At 36.7% G+C, this 22,229-nt stretch overlaps 1 protein-coding gene across 2 annotated transcripts in view; it reads left to right on the plus strand.

Moving 5' to 3' along the window:
• CTBP1 (C-terminal binding protein 1) overlaps positions 1 to 22,229 on the plus strand; it is a 235,257-nt gene that overhangs the window by 32,428 nt on the left and 180,600 nt on the right. For both annotated transcript variants that reach the window (XM_015624116.3, XM_015624114.3), the window contains exon 2: positions 20,989 to 21,147. In XM_015624116.3, coding sequence (XP_015479602.1) covers positions 21,090 to 21,147 — 58 coding nt within the window. In that variant the 5' untranslated portion in view covers positions 20,989 to 21,089. The remainder of the gene's footprint in view (positions 1 to 20,988; positions 21,148 to 22,229) is intronic.

The raw sequence follows: 22,229 nt of genomic DNA on the forward strand, positions 1-22,229 counted from the left end.
TTTTTGCTGGCTGGTGTGAAACCAGGGAGTCCTGTGGTGCCTGTACTCATGTCTTTTTTGAGTCCTTTTTCCCCTCTGATTTCTTCTTCAGACGAAAAACTTTAAAACAGTTGGAAAGCAAATTGACTGTAAATTATTCTGAATCAGAAGCATACAGGCAGAATCACTTGAATCTCATTTTGTTAGGTATGGTGCTCTGCTTTAAGCTTGTGTAATAAATGTGAGATCACCTGAAAATCCACTCTACTGAACATTTCTAGAGTGCAATTCTGCCTCATTGCTGGTAGAAAAAAGGAGGGCGGTCCTCTGAATTGTGATTTTTCATAAATGAATAAAACTGTTTTTCCTCTGAGATTTTGTGAGGTTTTATGTAGATTTTAGTCCTGAAAACTAGAAGTAGTACTGCAAGTAATTTGAGCTTTATGGTGTTTAGGGTGGAGTTTTTGTTTTTTGTCCCAAAGGAGGGAATACCTGATCTTTTGAATTTAAATTTTGGTCTCTGGGAAGAGAAGTCCTTGTGGTATTTCTGGAAGACTTTGTGGTTTGCCCAGTTACCTCTCTACATTTGCATCTTCATTTCGAGGCTGCAGATGTTCAGCTGCATTAAAGTTTTGGCAGCAAGACATTTGTCTTCTTTTTTGTCTTCTTTGGTAGAAGACATTGCACAAATTTTCCAAGAAATCATACTAGTGGAGTATTGTTATTGAAGCTGTTGTTTGCTATAAACATAGGACCAGGCCTTACAGGTCTATGCTGGGGGTCTGGAAACTGCAGATCTTACCTTTTCCTAACATCTTGCCAGGAGTGAGATGCAGGTACACAGGCACATGTATTGAGATAGCAGATGCTAAGAGGAAATGGCCTGAAGTTGTGGCAGGAAGGGTTTAGTTTGGATATTAGAAAGGTTCTTCATCCAGAGGGTGCTGGGGCCCTGGCACAGGTTATCCAGAGAAGCTGTGGCTGCTCCATCCCTGGAAGTGTTCAAGGTCAGGTTGGATGGGGCTCTGAACAACCTGGTGTGGTGGGAGGTGTCCCTGCCCACAGCAGGAGGGTTGGAAGGAGATGATTTTTAAATCCAAATTTTCCATGATTCTGTGACAATAGACTTCTGAATTTCATTGGAACATTCCCACAGGAGTACCCTAAAGAACTTCAGGTAGATTGTATTTGGAGCTGTATAAATGTACTTGAGATTTGAAGATCAAATAAATGTCAAAAATGAAGAATTCCAGAAGTGTTCCATGCCTCTTGGGAAGACAGATAGGACCTGAAGTAATTGTTCACTTTGGGCATACAAAACTCCATAGGTTATTTTATGACATAAAAGCAAATTGCTCGGATGGCTTTCCCGAGTTTTCCCTGTAGCTGCCAGACTGCTGAGGGTGTAGTTCTAGACATTGCCTAAGCCAGCTGTGGTTGTATAAAATGGCATTTTTCTGGGCTGTGCACTGGAGCCCTGCAGCCTTGGGTTGGCCAGCAAACCTTTGGGCCTACCTTAGCAACAGATGGGCAATGGCTTGATAGCTAAAAACTTGGTTCTCTTTTGTGGGAATGGCAGCGGTGTGTCACAGAGCAAGGTTTGGAGCCATTCTGCATTATTAATCTGCTTATTAATTCTTACATTTCCTCCCTGGTTATCTCAGGTGCAGCTTCAGAGCAATAAAGCTGCTCTGCTTCTGATTCTGTTTGCTATAATTTTTATTGTAAGGACTGCAATAAGATGGCTCCAGATAGAAATTGATTGCCAAGCTTATTTTAGGTCTTAAAACCATGAGAGATGCTCTCTTGTACATTTGTCATTATATATTGGAGAATTAAAACATAAAATGTGTGGAGGAGGGGAGGCTGCTGGTTTCTAGCTGTAGAAATTCCTTTCCATTTTCTGATTCATGTGCTTATTTAGAATCTATACAGTGTATTTTATTGCTGTTTGTAGAACATAGACATTAGTATAACTTTGTTCTACTATTTCAGCAAAAGTGTTGGAATAGATTAATTAAATGAATGCCAGCATTTTCTTACTGTTAGTTTATAACTGGTTATGCCAAGTTATTTTGGAATTGTGAATGGTTCATTCTAATTTAACTTTCAGAGTAAGCAGCAGGTATGATAAATTCAAATCCAGTATACAGATCCTACTTCTCATTTTCAGAGGAGAAAAGCCTTCTGTGCCTTATATTTCAATATTCACTTATACCCAATATATAAACTTTAATTTTTCCATATTTCATAGTTTATTCCTGAAGTTTTCATAAGCTAGTTGTGTTTATCCTGATTATTTGTTTTTGCTATTTTCATCTTCAGAATGTTGAAAGTTTACTTTAGTTATTAGCTTTTTTTGGTAAATATCAGTTTTGCAGAATCTTTTCAGATATGTTCCATTCTACAGATTCAGAGCAGTGATTTCCAAACCCAGTAGTAAGAGCAGCTGTAGTCTTTAAAGCTTTAAACAAAAAGGATGTTTATAAGGGTCAAAGTTTGATGAAAAGCCAAGAATAATGCATAAAGTAATACTTGATGTAATACAGATGGTCTAAATTTCTCATCGTTGTAGGGCCTAAATTTCTTGTCTTTGTAGTTAATCTTTAGTGTCCACTTTCAGCTGTAAAAACTTCTGAGAAATTAGTCCTCTTTATTTCATGATCACATTTTTTTAACCTCAGTAATCAAAAAGTGATATTCGAGTGAGAACTGTCTAAATCAATTACTCTATGTTTCTTTTGATAACAGGATTTTTACAGTTATTTTTTATATGGAGGCTTTTTTCTTTTGTCTGTTTAAAAATCTTGAAAGCAATTAATGATCTTGCTTCAGGAAAGCCTTTTTCCAAAATTCATTATAAGTTTACCTTTGGTTTAAATTTCAATTTTCTAATGGAACTGGAGAACTTTCCCATTAATTCTGTAGTCATTATTTACATCTTTTTATTAATGGATGTGCTACCTTAAATGCTCACTTATTTCCATAGTGATTGTCCAGTGCATTTTCAGGTTAATGTCTAGTTTATAACTGCACTTTCCAGTACTAAAAAGATTAATAGTTGTTCCTCAAATAATTTCTGGAAGCTGTATTTCTTTTCCTGAAAAAAACTTGGCTAAAAAATTAAGCTTTTAAGGGAATTACTCACTGAAGGAAAACAATAGTGTAAGTACTACATATTGAATATGGATTTGAAAAGAAGGTATTTATTATTTACTTTTGTTTTTAGATTTTTCTTCTCTATCCTGTCTCTCATGAGTAGCAGGTATAACTCTGGAAACATGAATATGTTTGAATGAATATATGAGTCAACTGGTCTAACATCAAAATTAGAATGACTGGATCTAAATAGCCAGTAAGTTTTTTTAAAGTACCTATTGCATCAGCAGAGCATAAAGTTTTTTATTAAGATATTTGAAGATTTAGACTGTTATGTACACATATATATAAAATAAATATAAAACTAGATTATTTTAGAACTCAGTAACAGCCTGCTTTTAGACCATGGCAAACATAAGGGAAGTCAAGTCAGTCAAGAAGCTTATTTCCATTAGTTCTTGATTTTAATTGACTATTCCATCATTCAGGTCCTATTTTATCAGTTTATCTGCCTTTTTCTGTGATGTTTGATTGATATGTGACAATTATCCTTGTTGCTGACTGGTACCATTCACAAGCAGAATTTGTGCACCAGCAAGATGTGACCAGAGCAGAGACAGTGTGCAAAATTGGAATACAAATCTTTTAATGCCAAATAGGGTTTATAGAGGACATATAGGTTTTGTAAGTATAAAAGTATTACATCTAAAAATCAAATTGTAGAATCATTAAGGTTGTAAAAGACGTCTAAGACCGTTGAGTTCAACCATTAACCCAGTATAGCCACGTTCACCGTTAATGTCCCAGGTGCCACAGCCACATGTCTTTTGAACACTTCCAGGGATGGTGATTCCATCTCTTCCCCAGGGAGCCTGTTCCAGTGCTTGACCACCCTTTAAGTGAAGAAATTTTCCCTTTGTTTCATAATGGTAGAGACTCAAAATACACCTTTAGTTTAGAAAGGTTCACCTTATCACAAACCCCTTTATTTTGCATGAGGTACTTGTTGGATTTGATGAAAGTCAAATTTGAAAGGGATTATATTTTAAAAATATAATTTTAATAATGTAAAATCTGAAGTTCACAACCTTTTTTTTTCCCTAGGTTTTCCTGTGAAGCGATAAATCAGTTTTACTATTCATGTTCATTGATCAGGAACTGTAGTGATAGAACAAGGAGTAATGGGTTCCAACTGAAAGCAGGGAAATTTAGGTTCAATATTAGGAAGAAATTCTGTACTGTGAGGATGGTAAGGCACTGGCACAGGGTGTCCAGAGAAGCTGTAGATGCCCCATCCCTGGAAATGTTCAAGGCCAGGTTGGACAGGGTCCTGAGAAACCTGGTCTGGTGGAATGTCTCCTTGCTCATGGTAGAGGGTTGAAATGAGATGATTTTTAATGTCCTTTTCAGTCCTTTTCAACCCCATTCCATGATTCACTTAGAAATTATCAAAATATGTTGTGTTTAGAAATATATATTGGTGCGAAACGCTTTGATTTTTTTTTTTATAATCCAGGATATTTTTATAATCCAGTACTGAAGATTTGGAGGGTTTTTTAAAATAAAATGTTTAAATATCAATAGCTCCTACTGCTCCTGAGATGCCAGAAAGATGCAGTGAGTTCCATATTATGTATTTAATTTTGATGGAATGACAATCGAGAAGAAAATTTCTTTGTAATTGAGAGTACCAACAATAGTTCTTATAATTGGTTTTAGGCATGGCTTTTAGTGTATAATAGGGGTCAGATATTGATCTCAGTAAAATAAAACTTTCTATGGGTATCATTAAATCATTTATTCTGTGCTGGCATTGGCCTAAGTTACTACTTAACTTGTCATTGTTATAGCCAAAATTTCCTTTGAAATAATTTACTGCTCAATGGGATTTTTAGCTGTGCTAATTAATATGATTATTGGTTACTTCCTAGTAATTAAATATCTAGGACGACTTGGGATCTCGTGCCTTTGTCCATTAATCTGTCATTTACTGTAATAATATCCAAGATGTCAGTATCAATTCAACCTTTATAGACTCACTATTATTAATTTATGGCATTGTTCTTTCAGTCCTTGGGATCTGAAGTAAAAAGTATCCCAACCCCTGTGATCAAAATTTGCTCACTTGATCCATAGGCAGCCATTTGTTCTCAGGATTATAGGATGTTTTAATGATTCTTAATTTTCTATTTTTTTTTGGTTTTTTTTTCAGTGTTGTCAAATTTGCTATTTTTAATAAGCAATAGAGAATTAAGAGTTCGAATGGGTCAAGTGATTCACTTTGGGAACAGTGGCAGATGCTTTGCTGCTTTCTGGGCCTGTTGTATTTGTGCTGTGCACTTCTCCAGCTGTGTCCTCTGGGGCAAGCAGAGCCAGTTAGAAATGTCCATCTGACATCAAACAAAAAGCAAAGAAACAGCAATTTTATTCTCTGCCAAGTCTGACCAATGTAACTTCCAGATCTGCATCCACTGCTTATGTTAAACATTAGATAATTGCTTCTACATGGATGGAAACCAAGATGAAATGTGTCAAGAAGGATTTCTTTCAAAAGAGTGCATTCTTAAAAGGTGATTGTTGTACTTACTGGCCATTTAAATAAAACATTTTTTTAAGTGTAACTTAAAAATGACGTGAAATATTTGTCAAGGCTTAGTTTAAAAGGTCTGAAGTTGCTATGTTTGCCTTATACAGAAGTCAACAATATTGCTACTATTTAAAAGCATATCAATGTTCCATGGTATTTCAGAGCAGTGTTTGGGTAGTTGTAAAGTAAAGAAATTATAAAAGTTAGATTTCCAAGCTTAATATTTCCATTTTTTTCAAATGCATCTTCTGGCTACTGTAAAATCTGTCATTGCATACTTGAATCTGTCATTGAATACTTGAAAATTGCATACTCTTGCAAAATTTCATTTCTTTCTATTAAAAAAAGTAATTTTATCTTACATTTAAATATGTATTGTCAAGGCTGATTACTGCCTAATTGTATTTTTGCAGGGAATGTGTATCTAATGAGAAGGGAAAGTTTATTTAATGGTATATCGTTTTTGCTTTCTAACATATGGTAATATTTTCAGAGTTTATAAATACCAAACTGTATAATTGCCAACCCTTATGTGCTCTTGCATATAGATTTCAAAGCATCAGATAACAAACTGATGCTTCAGGAGGGAAGAAGCTTTAGTTTCAAGTTCTTTGGGGAGTTGCTCCAAGTATTAACTGCTGGCCAGGGTCTCATCACCAAGGATGTGGGTGGGTGTGACTGGGGTGTTTCTCTGGGTGCCAAAGCTGCCCCGAGCACCTTGTGGTGGACTTGAAAGTTAGACAAGAGTAGATGTTTTGTTTTCAGCTGCAAGAGGGAAGAGGAGATGGGGAGATTCAGCAGACACACAAGCAGAGGCAGGTCCTGTCTGAAGGAGAGGGACAAACTCAGCTTTCTGATGCAAATGGTGAGTGAGATTCTGTCAAGCTCCAGTTTGTGGTGGTGGAGGAGGACTGATTCTGGATATTCCTTTGCAGAGCAAATGTAACAGCCTCCTATCACCCCTCCTGTGTCTTGCTTTCCAAAGCCAGGCTGCCCTCTGGCAGAAGAGGCTGAACATTTGCTATCTGAGCATCTTAAACTATAAAATACGTCCTCACATGAGGTGAAATGGATAGGGTTGAGCATTTTTGCACCTGCATACTGCCAGTGTTTACTAAAAGCAAGATCTGGATCTTATTAAAACAACTGGGAGAGAAGCTTTTTTTCCCCAACCTGGAATTTTATTAATCAGCCAGAATGGAAATTCTTGCACAAACAGAGAGCAAGCTTTCTAAAATCTTTAGCCATGCATTTTCTAATTTTATTTTTTTTTTTGCCCAGTGGGCATTTTATAGCAAAATCATAGTTCAAAATTCAGGTCCTTAATTAACAAGTAAAGAACTGACCCAATGCCAGCAACAACTGAATCACTAATATTTAAGTCCATCTGTTGTAGAATTGTCAGATATTCAGAATTTGACATTTTACTCCCTTTATGCAGATAATTTTCATCTAGATCTTGACACAGAGAAGCTAACAATATCAGTCCAGATATGCAACACTCAGATAAAACAAAGGCACATGTTGTACTTTGGTCTATTTTAAGACTTGGTTTTACAGGGAACAATTTTTTATTTGCTTTTGATATAATTGCAAATATACTCATCTTGAAGTCTTGAACTCTGATGTTATTTATTCAAGCAAAATACTTTTATGTTTTCAAATCTAATTATGTGTAGGGAGAGCTATAATTCAAACATTCAAGAAAAGGTTGCAGGGTCTTTATATTCTGGAGGCAGTCTTTGAACTACTTCTGAAGAAATAATACCAGCAACCAAAGCAAGATAAGTATTATTTGGGCCCTGGTTCTCATGTGTTTTTCCCATATGCAGATTCCATAATTATTATATTTTATCTGGTTTAAAATTCATTTGTATACAATAAAAACATAAAATACTATGGTGTTTATAATGGGACCACCTAAGCTGTAATTTGCGTTCTTGGTTCTCTACATATGAAAATGCTATAGTTATGTTGTAGACCACTGTTTTATTTTTCTTTAAGTCTACTTGTTTTAAGAATTTTTTTGAAAAGAGACTTTTTTTGTTGCCTGCTTGCTTACTTTTAGAGACAGAGCATCTCTAACAGGATTTGTTTGGCATTGCTGTAGTTCTAACCATACTCCAGATATGGTTTAGTAAAGTTGCTGCAATCTCTCTTCAGACTGTGGAGGAAAATATTTTGTTTTTTAGTAAAACAAGCATTTCCTAGTATTTGTTTTATAGAGAACAACAGGATTGTCTCTTTTAAAGTTTGTTTTGAATTTGCTGTTTAGAAAAGCGGATTTTTTGGTTTGTGTCCTTTGTTGTCTGAAGACAGGACAATATCAGCTGGCTATTCAGTGTCTAATATTAAGCTGCAGAACAGTTCCAAGTACTTTGGTGGAGATGCTAATGCTATGGAAGGAAAGGATATGAGGCAATTGGTCCCAAGTCCCTTCCATACAGGCTCCCATATTAAAAAGGTGAACCCAAGTTTCACCCAGTTCTGAGAGGATAATCCAAGCAGTCTGATGGGCTTAGGAGCTTTCCTTTCCTCACAGTGTAGCTAACACCTATGAAGGATCAAGGAGGAATGAGCAATACCATGCAGAGTTCAGGAGTCATCTTGAGGAGGAGGTGAGGAAGCTGCAGTGCAAAGAAAATAGGACAGCAGGCATTGTGATGCTCCAGAAGTAAGGAAAGCATGAAATACTAAGGTTTCCCAGCAATGAAAGCAGATTCCAACAACAGCAATTTTGTGCAGTGATTCCTGCAGATCTTCTGATGAACACCCTTGGAGTGGTACTTTTGAAAGAAAAGAGTTATGAGCAATTTAGACTACTGGTAATTAAAAGTAGCACAGTGAGGTTTGCATGGAAGACTTCTGTTGTTCCTTCTGGATGCAAGACTGCAAAATTGTTTTTTCTCCAGGTACTCTGATTCTAGCTAAATAGAATTCATTTGGCATTACTATAAGAGAGAGCTCATAGTATACCAGAAATCAATGAGGAGTTGATCTACTTTATGTAAATTTTTATCTAGACCTTTTAAAAAGTCAACATTGTGGCAGAGTGTGCCTTGGAGAGCAGCACAGGCTACTGCTGTGAGGGACTCACTGATGGGTGGTGAGTGGATGTCTCTTCTCATTCTTGTGACAGTGTGACATTCTCATAGGCAAGAAATGTCATTCTTCTCTCTGACAGGACATCAATACAATCACATGGTTCATGGGTTTCTTAAAGAAGCATATGCAGTATATACTGACACGGTCTGACACCACCACATCTCCTCTAGGAGATTATTCCATAAGGAATAATTCTTCATTTATAGTCATCTGCCTGATGAGGGGTTAAGGTGTTTCAGGATGTGAAGTGATGGCTTGGGTGCTGCACATAATGTGCAATGCTACTTCTCATGTCAGACCTCCAGCTTTCTTCCAAAATTAAGGAACACAGCTCTTGAGGCATGCAAGCTATTTTGTCCATGTCTAACTTACAGTCTTTTTACAAATTTTTTGTAGTCTCTACTTAGATCTTGAAGGAATATTATATTCACAGCTTTGGTCTTATTTTCAAAATGTTATGAACTTATAAGTTTAACACTTCTTGATTAAAACTGCCCTCTTCAGTAACAGAAGCATTCTAAATAATCAAGAACTAACCTTCAAGTTAATATGGGTTGGAAATTTTATTTCCTAGAGTAGTGTAGGACTGAAATTAATTTCCATGGTCTTATCACTTTCCAGACCAGCTGCCAAGTGCATTTGCTTGATCTTTCTTCTGTAACAGATACAAACCAGCATATATGTTCAAATAAGGAAACTAAAAATATCTAGCTGCACAGAGAGTTCTCTTCCCAGAAATGAGAGAGAGTATAAACTGTGGTAATTTATAGTTACATCAGTTACCTCTCAGAAAGATATTGAGATGCAGTGATGAATGTAGTTGCTTTTTTGGGATAAAACAAAAGTTTCATGCATTTGAGCTTTCACTGCCAGGTTATTGGTGTATGCAATGTAGGGATCCTGCATTCTGACATGAGCATGGAGAAATCTTGGAAAGATTTCTGCCTAATGATTTTCAGTGTCTGTTTGTCCTGCTCTGCAAGCTTCAGAATTGCTTCACCAAAGACTAAATAGTTTTGCATTGAAGTATCAAAAACTGAACAAGCTGCTGCTCTGTAATGTTTGAGAGGTCTTAAACTTTTGAATGCAGAGATGAAGAGCACAGGTCCCAGGTTTTCAAGATCCTTTTTCTAGAGTGACATCTCAGCACTATGTGAACAGAAGAGAGGAAAATCTAGTTCAAAATCTGTATCTGAAAGCAAATTTTGCAGACCTTTAGCTAAGCAGGGATTTTAATTCTCTCCTCTGCCTTTCAACTGAATAAAAGAATGAGTGGATGAGCTTAAATGATGAACATAGACAACACTCATTGGAAAATGAGTAGTGTTGGTTACAATATATTATGTCATACCAAACACAGTTGTCAGCCAGTTTCATATGCGTGAGACTATCTAATTGTACTTTTAATTCTTTGTTTCCTCACATTCAATTGTGTTAAAGGATTCAATATCCCAGCCACTTAAATTAATCTTCTACATAAGCAATCCCTGTAATTGCAACAAAGATTGTGTATAGAATTTAGCAAGGTGTGAAAGTGCACTGTATTACTGTGACTGAGATGGGAATGTAGTTGGCTGGAAATTTCTTAATGAAATGTCATGTCAGGAGATGGAGACTGACACCAAAGTGTGGGGGAAAGAACTGCTAATTAAACAATTTCTCTTGTTTGAAAGTTGATTGTGGGAAGATGGTCAGTGATGCCTTTGAGGCTGCATAGCTGTTTCCAGAAGTCCAGGGGTGAGGGAGCCACAGTGGGAAATAAACTGATAACTAAACTTGTAGATATTTTTTTAGAATTAGTAGTAACTTCTATTTTGACAAATATATATTCTAATAGTTGGGGTTTTTACAGCAACTATTTATAGTACTTGCAAACTGTTTTGGATCTGTAAAATGCAACATCTTGATGTGGTTGTGCATGCAGGGATGCTCCATCATTTGAAGCACTGGATGAGGCTTTGGGTGACCCTGTGTAGTCCAGGGTGGCCCTGACCATCATGGAGGGGCCAGGGTTGGACTAAACTTTAAGGGTCCCTTCCAAACCAAACTATGCTGTGGCTGATGGGACTGTGGGTAAAGGTGCAAAGCTTGACAAAGATGGCTTAAATGAAAGCATAAAGGGTGTAGATGGAACTTGTCACTTGTTTGGTCTCTTGTCTTATATTGCTTTTTTTTGCTTAGCAAAGAGGGAAGACATTTTTTCAATACCTAGTGGTACACTGGAAAAATCCTTTTTAATGTAGTTACACCTGCTCATAAAGAAAGTTAGATCTTTTGACTCCACAAACTTCCAGAGGATTTATGTTCCAGGTATCAGTAGAATTACATTTCAAAAATGTCAAAGAATTGTAAAAATGCTATTGCTAAATGTTATCAATGATCATGTATAAATTTATAATATTTTTAATATTGATTTATGGAAAATGCAGAGTAAATCTGACTGGTCTTTACCATTTTAGTATGTTTAGGTGATAAGAATTGTCTTCTCAATAAAGTGGGAGAAAGAAATGGTCCAGCATTTGTAATGTATTAATAAAAAAAACCAACAAAACAAACCCAAACACATGTAATTTATAGATGGCAATGTACAATTTTTAAAAAAATATATTTTAATTCAGGTACTACTAAAAATTTAGTTTTACCTGGACACCTGAGCAAGCAATAGATAAATAGCCAGACTGGGTATCTTTTATTCTGATTAGAATAAATTGCTGTAGTCTGAAGAGTAGGAGCTATAGTAGCAAACTTTATCCTTGGTATTTTCATTTTTAAGCCAGAACATAACTGGAAGCAGTCTTTGGAAGTCTAATCATGCAAAATTATTAGTTTTATCCTTCTTGCTTTCTTCTAGTAACTGAGCAAAAATTGTATATGTAGTTAATTGGTGAAACAGTTAAACTTATTTTCTTAAAATCTGTAATGAGAATTCTAATTAACACAAAATACTGTAAAATTAATTTATACCTGCTTGATTTAGAGATGCCTTAATTGAAGGATGTCAGGTGTATCCAACCTAGTGCTGCAGTACTGTACATCTTGACATCTTGAAAAGATGCAATGTTAGCTTTCCATAGGAAGAAAAAAATATATATTCTAAGGTTTGTGGTGTTGTGATAGTGATCCTGCTGTGGTGATTTGTTGCTGCCCTAGGGCAGTAATATGGGAAAATGAAAAATGTGACCAAGAATTGTATTTGCCTTATCTGTAGAAAGTTATTTCATGAAAGTACTTTCTACGTCTAAAAGTAATATTGAAGAAATAATGCACAATCATAACATTTAAATATTACTCAGTTTACTTTTTGAGTGGAAAGTAAAGTATTCAATCTCAAAAATGTTTTCTTGACGTTCTTTCTTTCAGTAGCAAGGATGCACATATCAATAGAATCACAAAATGCTTGGAGTTGAAATGGACCTTCAAGATTGCCCAGAGGCCTGGCCATGGGCAGGGACACCTTCCACTATCCCAGGTTGCTCCAAGCCCTGTCCAGCCTTGCCATGGACACTTCCAGGGATGTGGCATCCACAGCTTCTCTGGCTAACTTATTCCAATATCTCACCATCTTCACAATAAAGGATTTCTGTATCCAATCTAACCCTGCCCTCTGTCGGTTTGAAGCCCATGCCCCTTAGTCCTGTCACTCCATGGCCTTGTCAAAAGTCCCTCTCCAGCTCTTTTATAGCCCATTTAGGTACTGAATGGTGCTCCAAGGTCTCTCTGGAGCCTTCTCCTCTCCAGGCAGGAGACCCCCAGCTCTCTCAGCAAAAAAATTTCTAACCTAAATCTCTTTAAATGTGATTTTACTTTCAGAATAGAGCTTTGTTTTTTTCCTACTCTCTTTTCCACTGCACAAGTGTATGTTTTGTTAACCAGGAGTTTTAAGTTGTAAAGCACAGGTTTCTGGACATCCATGGGCTATTTTTACTAGTAGATCTGTGACAGATGAACCAGTTTCACATGTGGAGTCCGTGTGCCTAGCATTTTGATGTGGGTTTGTGTCTTTCTTGGAGACAGAAAAAGGGTCAATAAATCAATAAAAGATTAAAAGTAATCTTTTCTCCTTGGTGGTTTGAATCCTTTCTAGCAACAGAGATTCATGAAATGCACCAGTAATTGTTTCCTTTCTTAGAGAATTCATTAACCAAGGCATTAGCTTTTTTATTGTCATGTGTGCTGACTAATACTTTGCATCCTGTTATACTTTCTCAGGTGCATGAAAATATTAAATACGTATTATTCCTTTGAGTTTCTGATTCAAATAGCGATAATCTTCTGTTTTGAATTGGAGGCAGTTCAGTTTCACTGCTGTTCTCTCAAAGTCCCTGAGATTGTATTTCATTCATTTACACAATTCCTGGCTCTTCTATCCAAATCTCCAAAAAGGAGGAAGGCTTCCAGCTCTTCTGCCTGTTCAGAAAAAAAACCATGAATGGAGATTGATCTTCTTTCAGTCTAATGTTCTTTCTTTTCAGACTTTGAAAAATGCAGAAGTGATTAACACTGATCTAACAACTGACTTATTTGACATTTCTGGATGGTTTTTATTTGGAAGTTCCGAAGTACTTTGTAAAGCAGTAGTTGTGACGGATCTCTGGGCACTGGATGTGTGTTGCTTTACAAACCAAAGCAGCTGTGGGTGAAGGATGTACCCATCAGGTTCAGTTCCTCAGGTCAGGAGAGTAAGAGGCAAAGCCAGGAATTCAGTATGTGAGTGAATCAGGTTCATGATGTTAGACCACACCAGTTTGTTCATTTTCCTTCCTTTAAATCTGTTCATGACTAAGACTGAGGATTGTTACATTGTTGGTCTTCCTGAAGAAGCTTGTGCTGAATACCTGGAATGGAAGTTTTTAGAGATACTGTTTGATGAGAATCATAGCTTCAGTATGATCCACTTAATGAGTGTTTTCTGACACTAAAGAAATCAGTTCAATTTTACTTAAAAATGTATGTCTTAGGTCACCAGTTTTTAATAATTTTCTAATAGCTTGAGTTATTCAATGAAGTTTTGTTCGTGACCTAGAAATCTGGGATAGCAGAGATGCTTCCCATCTGTCTGTAGTCATACACATCTGCAGTAATTCATTTTCAGCAGTGAGTAATTTTTGGCTTGTGGACAGATGTATAATTGAGAGAGAATGTTGCTAAGAGGAAAAAAAAAAAAAAAAAAGCTCTGGGAAAAAACCCCTTATGGTGAAGACAAATACCTCATAATAAGCTTGTAATGACAGAATTACTTCTTCAACCTCTTCTACTGTTTTCACCATATTCCTTGTCAAAAAGGCCATTTTACAGTCCTGTGTCATAAAAATAAGGGTTTATGATTATCAAATTATTACACTAAATTTTGGAAGGCATTTTATTTGGTACTAAAGTAATTAAAAAGAAAGAATAGTCCAAAAGGGAATTCATAGCATTAAAAAATAGTGGACAATATGTCAAAAGCTCATAAGCCTTGGTTTTAGTGGTGTGCTGATAAAGAGTGTTCTTGGCCTTATTTTGAACATTTTTATCAACAGGAATAAACACCTTCACTCATAAATAGAGAAAAAATGCTGATGATACTGAAGTTCCCTTCCAACCTGGACGATTCTGTGATTCTGTGAAATTGTGTTCAAATTTTGGGTCATAAATACAGAAGGGGAGACTGTTGGCTGTATTCCTGGAGCAGAGAACCCCATCCTAGTAAGAACTGGCTTTGCACAGGTGATGAAGAAACTGCTGGAGTGAGTACCAAGTCTTTTAATGTCAGATGTGGTCCCTGAATGTATTCAAGGACTGTGAAAGAGAGTGGTAAAAGTTCTTCTGCTTTGGATATTGATGTAACTGCTCCTGCAGTTACAAGGCTTTGTCTTGTTTTAGTACTCACCAACCAGTATTTTAGAGACTTCCTCTTGAATTTAAAGTTTGACACAATTTATGATCAGAAATATGATGTCCTAGGAGAGTATCAAGGAGCTTGGTCTCTTCTGCAAGTAGATCAAAGGATGGCTTGGTGATACCTAAGAGGTACCTGTGCAAAGAACATGAGGGAGTTTTTCCACCAGGCAAAGCTGCAATAAAAATCTAATCACTGGATGTTTAAGCCAAACTGACAAGCAAAACCAGCCAGTAATAAAGGACATCGACTGGTGGAAGAGCTTTCTATGTGCTAGGGTGGTGTCTGTGGCACTGTCAGTTTTTTAATTATGATCATTTTCTAGATGTCTCTTAGGTTTTACATTGGAGAGATGGTCAGCTTGATGATTCCAGCAGTATCTTTTGAGTGTATGTTAGTACTAACTCGTTCATAGTACTAATAGCTAATAACTTACTTCAGTTTTATTTTGCACTTAGGATGTTTTTTGTGCATCCCTGTGGGCTGTAAACCTCACTTTGGCAGGAGCAATCCCTTTACAGCTTATCTCTGTATTTCCTGAGAATGTAAGGGTGCCCATGTATTGGAAGGTGCTGCAGCTCCATCTCATCCATGTGCTGGCTCCAGAAGTGGCCACTGGTTTGTGCTTGAAGCAATTATCCTGTTCTGCTCTTGCCCTTTTAATGCAGCACCTCGTTTCTTGGCAAGTGCTGGATGCTGAACTAAACAGACATTTGGTCAGTGGAACACAGTGCAGTCATTGCTGACTGTGAGAACAAAGCATGTGCTGACATTTTCCCTGCCTTTGGCATTTACCAGCTTATGGATTTCTGACCTGGGTTGGTGTTGTGGCTGTTACCAGTGGCCACTGATGTGTTTTCCATAAGCTTGTCTTATCTCTTTTAAGAACCACTTAAGGTTTTGGCATCCACTATACCTGTGACTCCAGATGTTACAATTGAATTACATACTCCATGACAGAGCTTCCTGTTGTTTTTAATATTCTGACTTGCTATTTCACTGTGTGTTCCCCAGACATTGAGTTGAGACCTGGAGTGTATTTTATATGCCTTTGTTGAATTCTATTCAGTCATACTGTCTTCAGGCTGGGGGAGTTTTTCAGCAAGCTATTTCATGCTTTGGACCATGGTTATTGCCTGTTCAGGCACTTTTTCTAGTCCTCCATCTTTTTGAGACAGATTCACCTTAGATTTAGGTAATGCCATTAGAATGTTTGGGGTTTTAGTCCTTTTCTGAATAGCTAACGTGTGTTTTGGTGTCTAATTGTCTAATGGCTTTGTTTTTGTGATCAATTTATCGATCTTGAAGCTCCCTGTACAGTTTCTCTTAGACTGTACTGACATCTAATGGTAAGGCAAAGTGGCTTAGCCATACTTAATGCCAAGATAAATTGTGTGACAGGCAAATATAATTATATATTTCCTTCTTAATTCAGTATTAGATTTCGTAAGACAAGATGGAATAACTTCAATTTTTGCACAAAAAGGCTGACATATACTTTTTCTTCTGGCAATTAATCTCTTTTTGTTCTGCTCAATGTGCCATACTTATTTTTAAGTGTAGCTTAAACCTTTGCAGGAATATTTTTGAGCACAGTGATGGTTTCATACTGCAGAAGTTTTCAGCATAAGTCACAGGATCTTCAGGAAAGGATGTAAGAAGAAAAGCTGTCCTGCTGAATTTCCAAAGAGGATGTTCCAGTGTTGTTGTAGCAGTCCCTGCTGCATTTTGAAGAAATACCCAAACAAAAGTCTTTATCTTCTTTTTCTCATCCTCCTGTTTGAGGTTCTTCCATATCTTTAATTGAAAAGTTTTCAAACACCAATGGATAAGTACTGTTAATACTTTTATAAACAGAATATAGGAAGGAAAACAATTCAGATATTTCTCCTTATATTCCATGTTTAGGTGTAGTACACTATATAATTACAAGATGTCAGCATTACTTAACTTCCATTATGAAACACCAGTCCCCTGATCCAAAATTTCTGTTTTATACAGAACTGATACTGCTGCTACTGACATTAGAAGGGTCCAGCTACAAATTGTAGAGCTTTTTAAAGTAGGGTGTTTCTTTCTTACATCATAAACTTTATTTTTTCTTTTTACAGAGTTAGAGCCCATTTCTTGCCATAGCCTCAGAAAGTTGACTGCTTTACTGAGGAAATGCATCTTTAAGTTAATGTTCAAATAAAAGAAACTTCTCTTATGTCATTTTACTTTTGTCTCTTCATCAACACAATTAAATCCTCTCTTTTGCCAAACACAAGATACTTGTTTCGTACTACAGAAATATTTTGAAATTTAGCTACATTTCCATTTCTTAGTAATGACGTTGAGGTATGGTTGACTTCAATATAAAGATTTTTTCATTGTGAGGGTGATGAGACACTGGAACAATTACCTAGAGAAGTGTGGAGACTTCCTTATTGTCTCAAGGCCATGTTGGATGGGGTTTGAACAACCTGGTCTAGTGGAAGTTGTCCCTGCCCATGGCAGGAGGGTTGGACTAAATAATTTGCTTACTAAGTGAAACAAACAGTTACTGCAAAACAAAATGCATAATTATTTAGGAAAATTAAAGTGTTTCTGACATGAGGAAAAACACTTTCATTATATTTACTTATTGCTTCCAGGGCTGTACAGAATGGCCACTTCAGGGCTCATGAGGTGTGATGGAAAAGAGATATGTTATCAGTTTGGATGGGAAGGAAGGAGAAGCAAAGTGTTAGTCTGGCTTGTCTTGGAAATTTATCCAATTTTTGATCATCAAAACTGACAACACTGGAATTTGGAAAGTAAACTTAGAGTGTTTATTGTGATAGCATTACATTATACTTTTTGATCGTTATTAGTAAAAAGGAAAAATATTTGAATCATTCACTGTAGTGTCAGACAAAGGAGTACAAGCAGGAATGGCTGAGTTAAGTGAAGGTTGAGATGCCCAAGGGTAACACAGACCTTCATGGCCTTATCCTCTAATGACCTGTCTGTTCTGTGAATTTAATTTCTGTTTTGGATTTCTCATGCTTCATCTTGTGATTTGGGGTGGCCTACAAATCTCTGCCTGCAGCTGACAGTGGGACAAAGGTAGAAATCAACCTTCTGCACTTCATAGCCTGTGGGTGAAAGTCTGTGCCCAGGAGAGTTTGTACTCTGGATGTCTTTGGGAGTGAGGTAACCAATCTGAGGTGGTGCAGTTCTTCTGTTCAGATCTAGCTGAAACTGCCTGGTCTATGCCTCACTCCCTGATTAGACTGATGCGAAGGAAATGGTCCAGGCCCTAGTCTTGTGGAATTTGTCACAACCCACACATACACAGGGTGTGTATAATGAGCCCACTGTTTCGCTCTCTGAAAAAAATTAATTTCTTAGTTTGCTTCCTTTTCATCCTCTTTCTATGTAAAAGTCATGGTTTTTGAATGGGCCTTCCTTCAAATCTTCTCACTCGCAGCTAATGTTTGTCCTTTATTCATTACCAGTATTATCTAATTTTAAAATTGAATTCAAAATTGATTTACTTGTTTATCATTTCTGTATTGGGATGTAGGATTTTCTCTCTCTGCTGGAAATATGTTGGAGAATCACTTTTCCTTTTTTCTTGAAATCTCAGAGTAAAGCTCTTCCTTTCTTAAGAAAGAGTTAAATGTTCCAGCAATACCCAGAGACATATTCTCTTTAAAAATATACTGGAATCATATGCTTAACTGAAGGAAAAACTCTAATATTGTTTGCAACAGTGTATCTTTTTATCTAAAATGCATAAAGTGCTCAAAAGGGTTCTGTGCATTGTTGGTATCTCAGATGACTTTGTAGATACTATTTGACATATAATAGGCACTATATGTTCTTAAATTGGATTCTCACTTAATCTTAAAATATTGAACTACAGGAGCCTGGTCTTAAATACTGTTTGGTATTTGGTGTTCAGGTTTGTAGATCATCAGGCACTGTGCTTGTGTTTTTAATGAATTTCTCAAATACAATTATTCATGTTGTGGTTTAGCAATTGCAGTAACTAACACTTGCACAATTACAAGGCTTTTGTTTTGCTGGGAAGCGCTTCCCATATCATCATCTGCTCTTTCTGTCGGAACACGATGTGTAATAAAACTGTATGAGAGTTCAACTTAGAATGGTGTTAACATGTTAATTTATTTTTTCTCAATTATTTTTTAAACTTATGACAACTTGCTATCAATAAAATAACGTTAAAACAATGCTTGAAAGCAAAAAAAAATTCCATGATTTATATGGTACACTTTGAAGCCACTGTAGACAGATAGAAAACATCTGGTGACACTTTCAGTGCTAGGTCAATAGTTACAGATGGTCTGTTCTTCACAGCTGTCATCCAGCTTTGTATGCAGAGTGACTACAGTGGAAAAATCTTTTGCTGAATGAATAAACAAAACAGCGCAAGGAGGCCAGCAGGCCTGTATGTTTCTACAAGATGGGAAATTAAATAAGCTATACAAATTTAAACCAAGACTAGTGTTTAAAATGTTCATTATATTCTGGTTTGGTTTTTATGTTTTAGATCTTTCTATGTGGTAATTGAAGGAAGTAGGTTATAAAACAGGAATGATAAGCAAATAAATTAATGACTAGTTTAAGACAGATTCTGTGCACAGGTTTGGGGTGTTGGCTTAAGCCAAGGCTGGTGGTTATGTAGTTCTATACTTACATAGTTGGCTTTTAAGGTTATAAAATGCATGTTAGATTTGATGTAATGCTTGTGCAGTCTTATAGCACAGCCATGTTCAGTATTGAAGAACATTGTGTTTTGGAAGAATACCAATTTTGAGAAAGGTAAAAGTGAATTTCTAAAATGGCAACAGTCTTTGTTTTTTAAAAGAAAAAAAAAATGGGATTCTACATTCCTCATAAATTTTTCTTCTCCCCTTCATGATGTGATGTTACATTCAGCTGGAGTCACACACTGTGCAAAACAGCAGAAGAATCTTGTGTTTGAGGATAAAGAGGTGTGGAGGGGAAGTCAAGAGGATGATGAAGTGAATGAAGGGTTAAAAGCATGATGAATGTTGCATATTAACTTCGTTTTAATTTTAAAAAAAAGCACAAAAAGGAACTTTACTAAAAGTCCAAATGCACCAAGCAGGGCAGTAGTGGTAAAGATACTTAGTTTAAATGCACATGTGCAGTTCTTCATACTCAAAATATTTTTCTTTATAATTTCACTTGGAGTTCATGAATCTTGATGATATGTTAATGAAATGTGTTTATGTTTTAGTGCAGTTCAGCCTCTCGAAAGAAACAAGCAGATTTCTAGGTTCAGTCACTTGTAAGGCCATTTAATCCTATCCACTGATGTTGAAAGCTGCTAGGCGGGAATAAAAAGAAACAGGGAGGTTGATTATTTGGCTCATTTCAGTGTGCACAGTGCTTGTACTACAGTGTGCTCTGTGTTTGTTTCTCAAAGTCTACTCAGATATTGAAAGGTGAATAAAAGTGGTGCTCTGATTATTCTTTTTAGAGCATCTGTATCTGTAGTTTTACCACATCCACTTGCTTACATGCATTTTATATTCTACTGCTATGATTAGGTTCTCATTGAGGGATTTTTCCTTCTCTCTCCCCATCCCCCCTTCCCACTTCTCAGTGGTTTGGCTTTAAATGCAGCCTGCTTGTTGCAATGCCTTTATGCTGCCTTGCCCAGCTCCACGGTATCTGAAAAGTGCCTGGCTGTATCTGCTGCCAAAGAGCTTTGCCTAGTCATGCATAACCTGCTCCAAATGCCATTTACTTGATAGAGATGTTGGCATTCTCTGTTGTCACCGGGATGTGCTTCCCCGTGCCTGTGCCTCTTGACTTGGTTTCCTTCAACTTCCAAGCTGAAACCCTGAATTATGTTATCATCAAGAACCTGAAAGTTAGTAGTGAAAGGAGTATTTTCTCTCACTGTGAGCTTTGTGGTGCAAAGTTGTGGCTTTCCAGTTTCATCTCAGGCGAACATGTTTCTGTCAATTTATAGGAATATGGACCTGTGCCTGCCCAAGGTGCCTGCACGAGTTCGTGGTTTGTTGAGTGGAAGGGCAGAAAAGTGTTTGCCAGTGAAAAGGCAGAGAGCAGCAGCTGTCCTGGAACATTTCCAGACTGGCTGGTCCGAGCTGTGCCATGTGCTGTGTATCTCTGTCCTTAGAAGACAGTTTGCTGTGAAATAAATACCAGTTTACCTAATAAACTGGTATAAAAATAAAAATATTTAAGAACTTTGTGGGGTTTTAAAAATTCTTTTGATTACATACAGATAATTTCTGATCATCTGGGCAAAGGTGCCAAAAATGATGTATTTTAAAGTTTATCTTTCTGTTCACAGGTAGAAATAAGCTTATAAAAGACCCAGCATTTCTACCTGGTGGCTGGTGTAAGAAGAGCATCACCAAGCTGTGTGGGGACGTTCTTTGAGCTTCCACTTTGATGTCTCTGATGGACAAACACAAAGTGAAGCGGCAACGTCTGGATCGCATATTTGAAGGTTAGACATTTCAGTTTCTAATGTTAACTGTCTTAGTTTTGTGGAATACTGGTATTTTCTTTTGGTCATTCATTCAGTGGATTTTTAATTGAGTTTTAGTTCCTGTTGAGATAAAATTGAATGTGCAAAAATGCTGGTTTTTGGGTGGAAATGGATCTAGACAAATAAAAGAAACTAGTCTATGACGTATTATACAGTTGAGTTGGTTTTCACCTTAGCATTTTACAACATTGTACCCAAATACTGTAAATGATTGTAGATTTATATAAAACAACAATTGCAGAAGGGCAAGATGACCACATAGTGCTCTCAGGGCTCTTTCTCTACAGTCTTGCTTCATGTAGATTGGTTTAACAGCTTGTATCTGATCCTTGAAAGGAAGTAAAAAGTCAGATGAAAACAAAACAAAAATTGCAGGAGACCCCCCAAATGTTAAATAAGTATTAATAAAAATAGCATGAATTCTAGTGAAAGGAGTTGTAATCATTTCAGTATGTCCTTTTATGTTAGGTCACACATGATGAATTGCGTATTCCTGCTATTCTCTCCAAAAGAGAATAGCAGGAATACGCTATTTAGAGCTTGTATGAAAATAGGTCAAGGGATAAGTTGTACTGTTTTTAAGAATATACATGAATGGTCTGGACTAAATTAATTTTTATATTAAAATGTTAGTTTCTCACTAAAAGGCAAGGGAATAATTAATTTCTTTTTGACATGATGGGAGACAGTGTACAGACTGGTGGGCACATGGTCTCTGCAACATATTAAATGCTGTGAACTGGAGGTAAAACCTTTGCCTCCTCCACATGCTGGTCTTGAGACCCTTTCCCAGCAGCTGTGTTGTGTGAGGAGTCCCTGGCAGTGGATTTTTACCCCTTTTTTGTGCCAATGTGAGTGTGACTCTACCATGAGCTACATTAAGAAGTTGACTCCTATGAAAACCTCTTGTTGGCATATTTTCCATTTAGGTAAATTCCTCAGTCCAAGTCACTGTTCAGCTGACAAAGCAGTTGCATGGAAGGGGCAGTTGGAAAAGCTCAGTGGGGTTGCTGGGACTGTTTAGCCTAATGTAGCCAGAG

This window comes from Parus major, chromosome 4, assembly GCF_001522545.3.
Source record: "Parus major isolate Abel chromosome 4, Parus_major1.1, whole genome shotgun sequence".
Lineage (NCBI taxonomy): Eukaryota > Metazoa > Chordata > Aves > Passeriformes > Paridae > Parus > Parus major.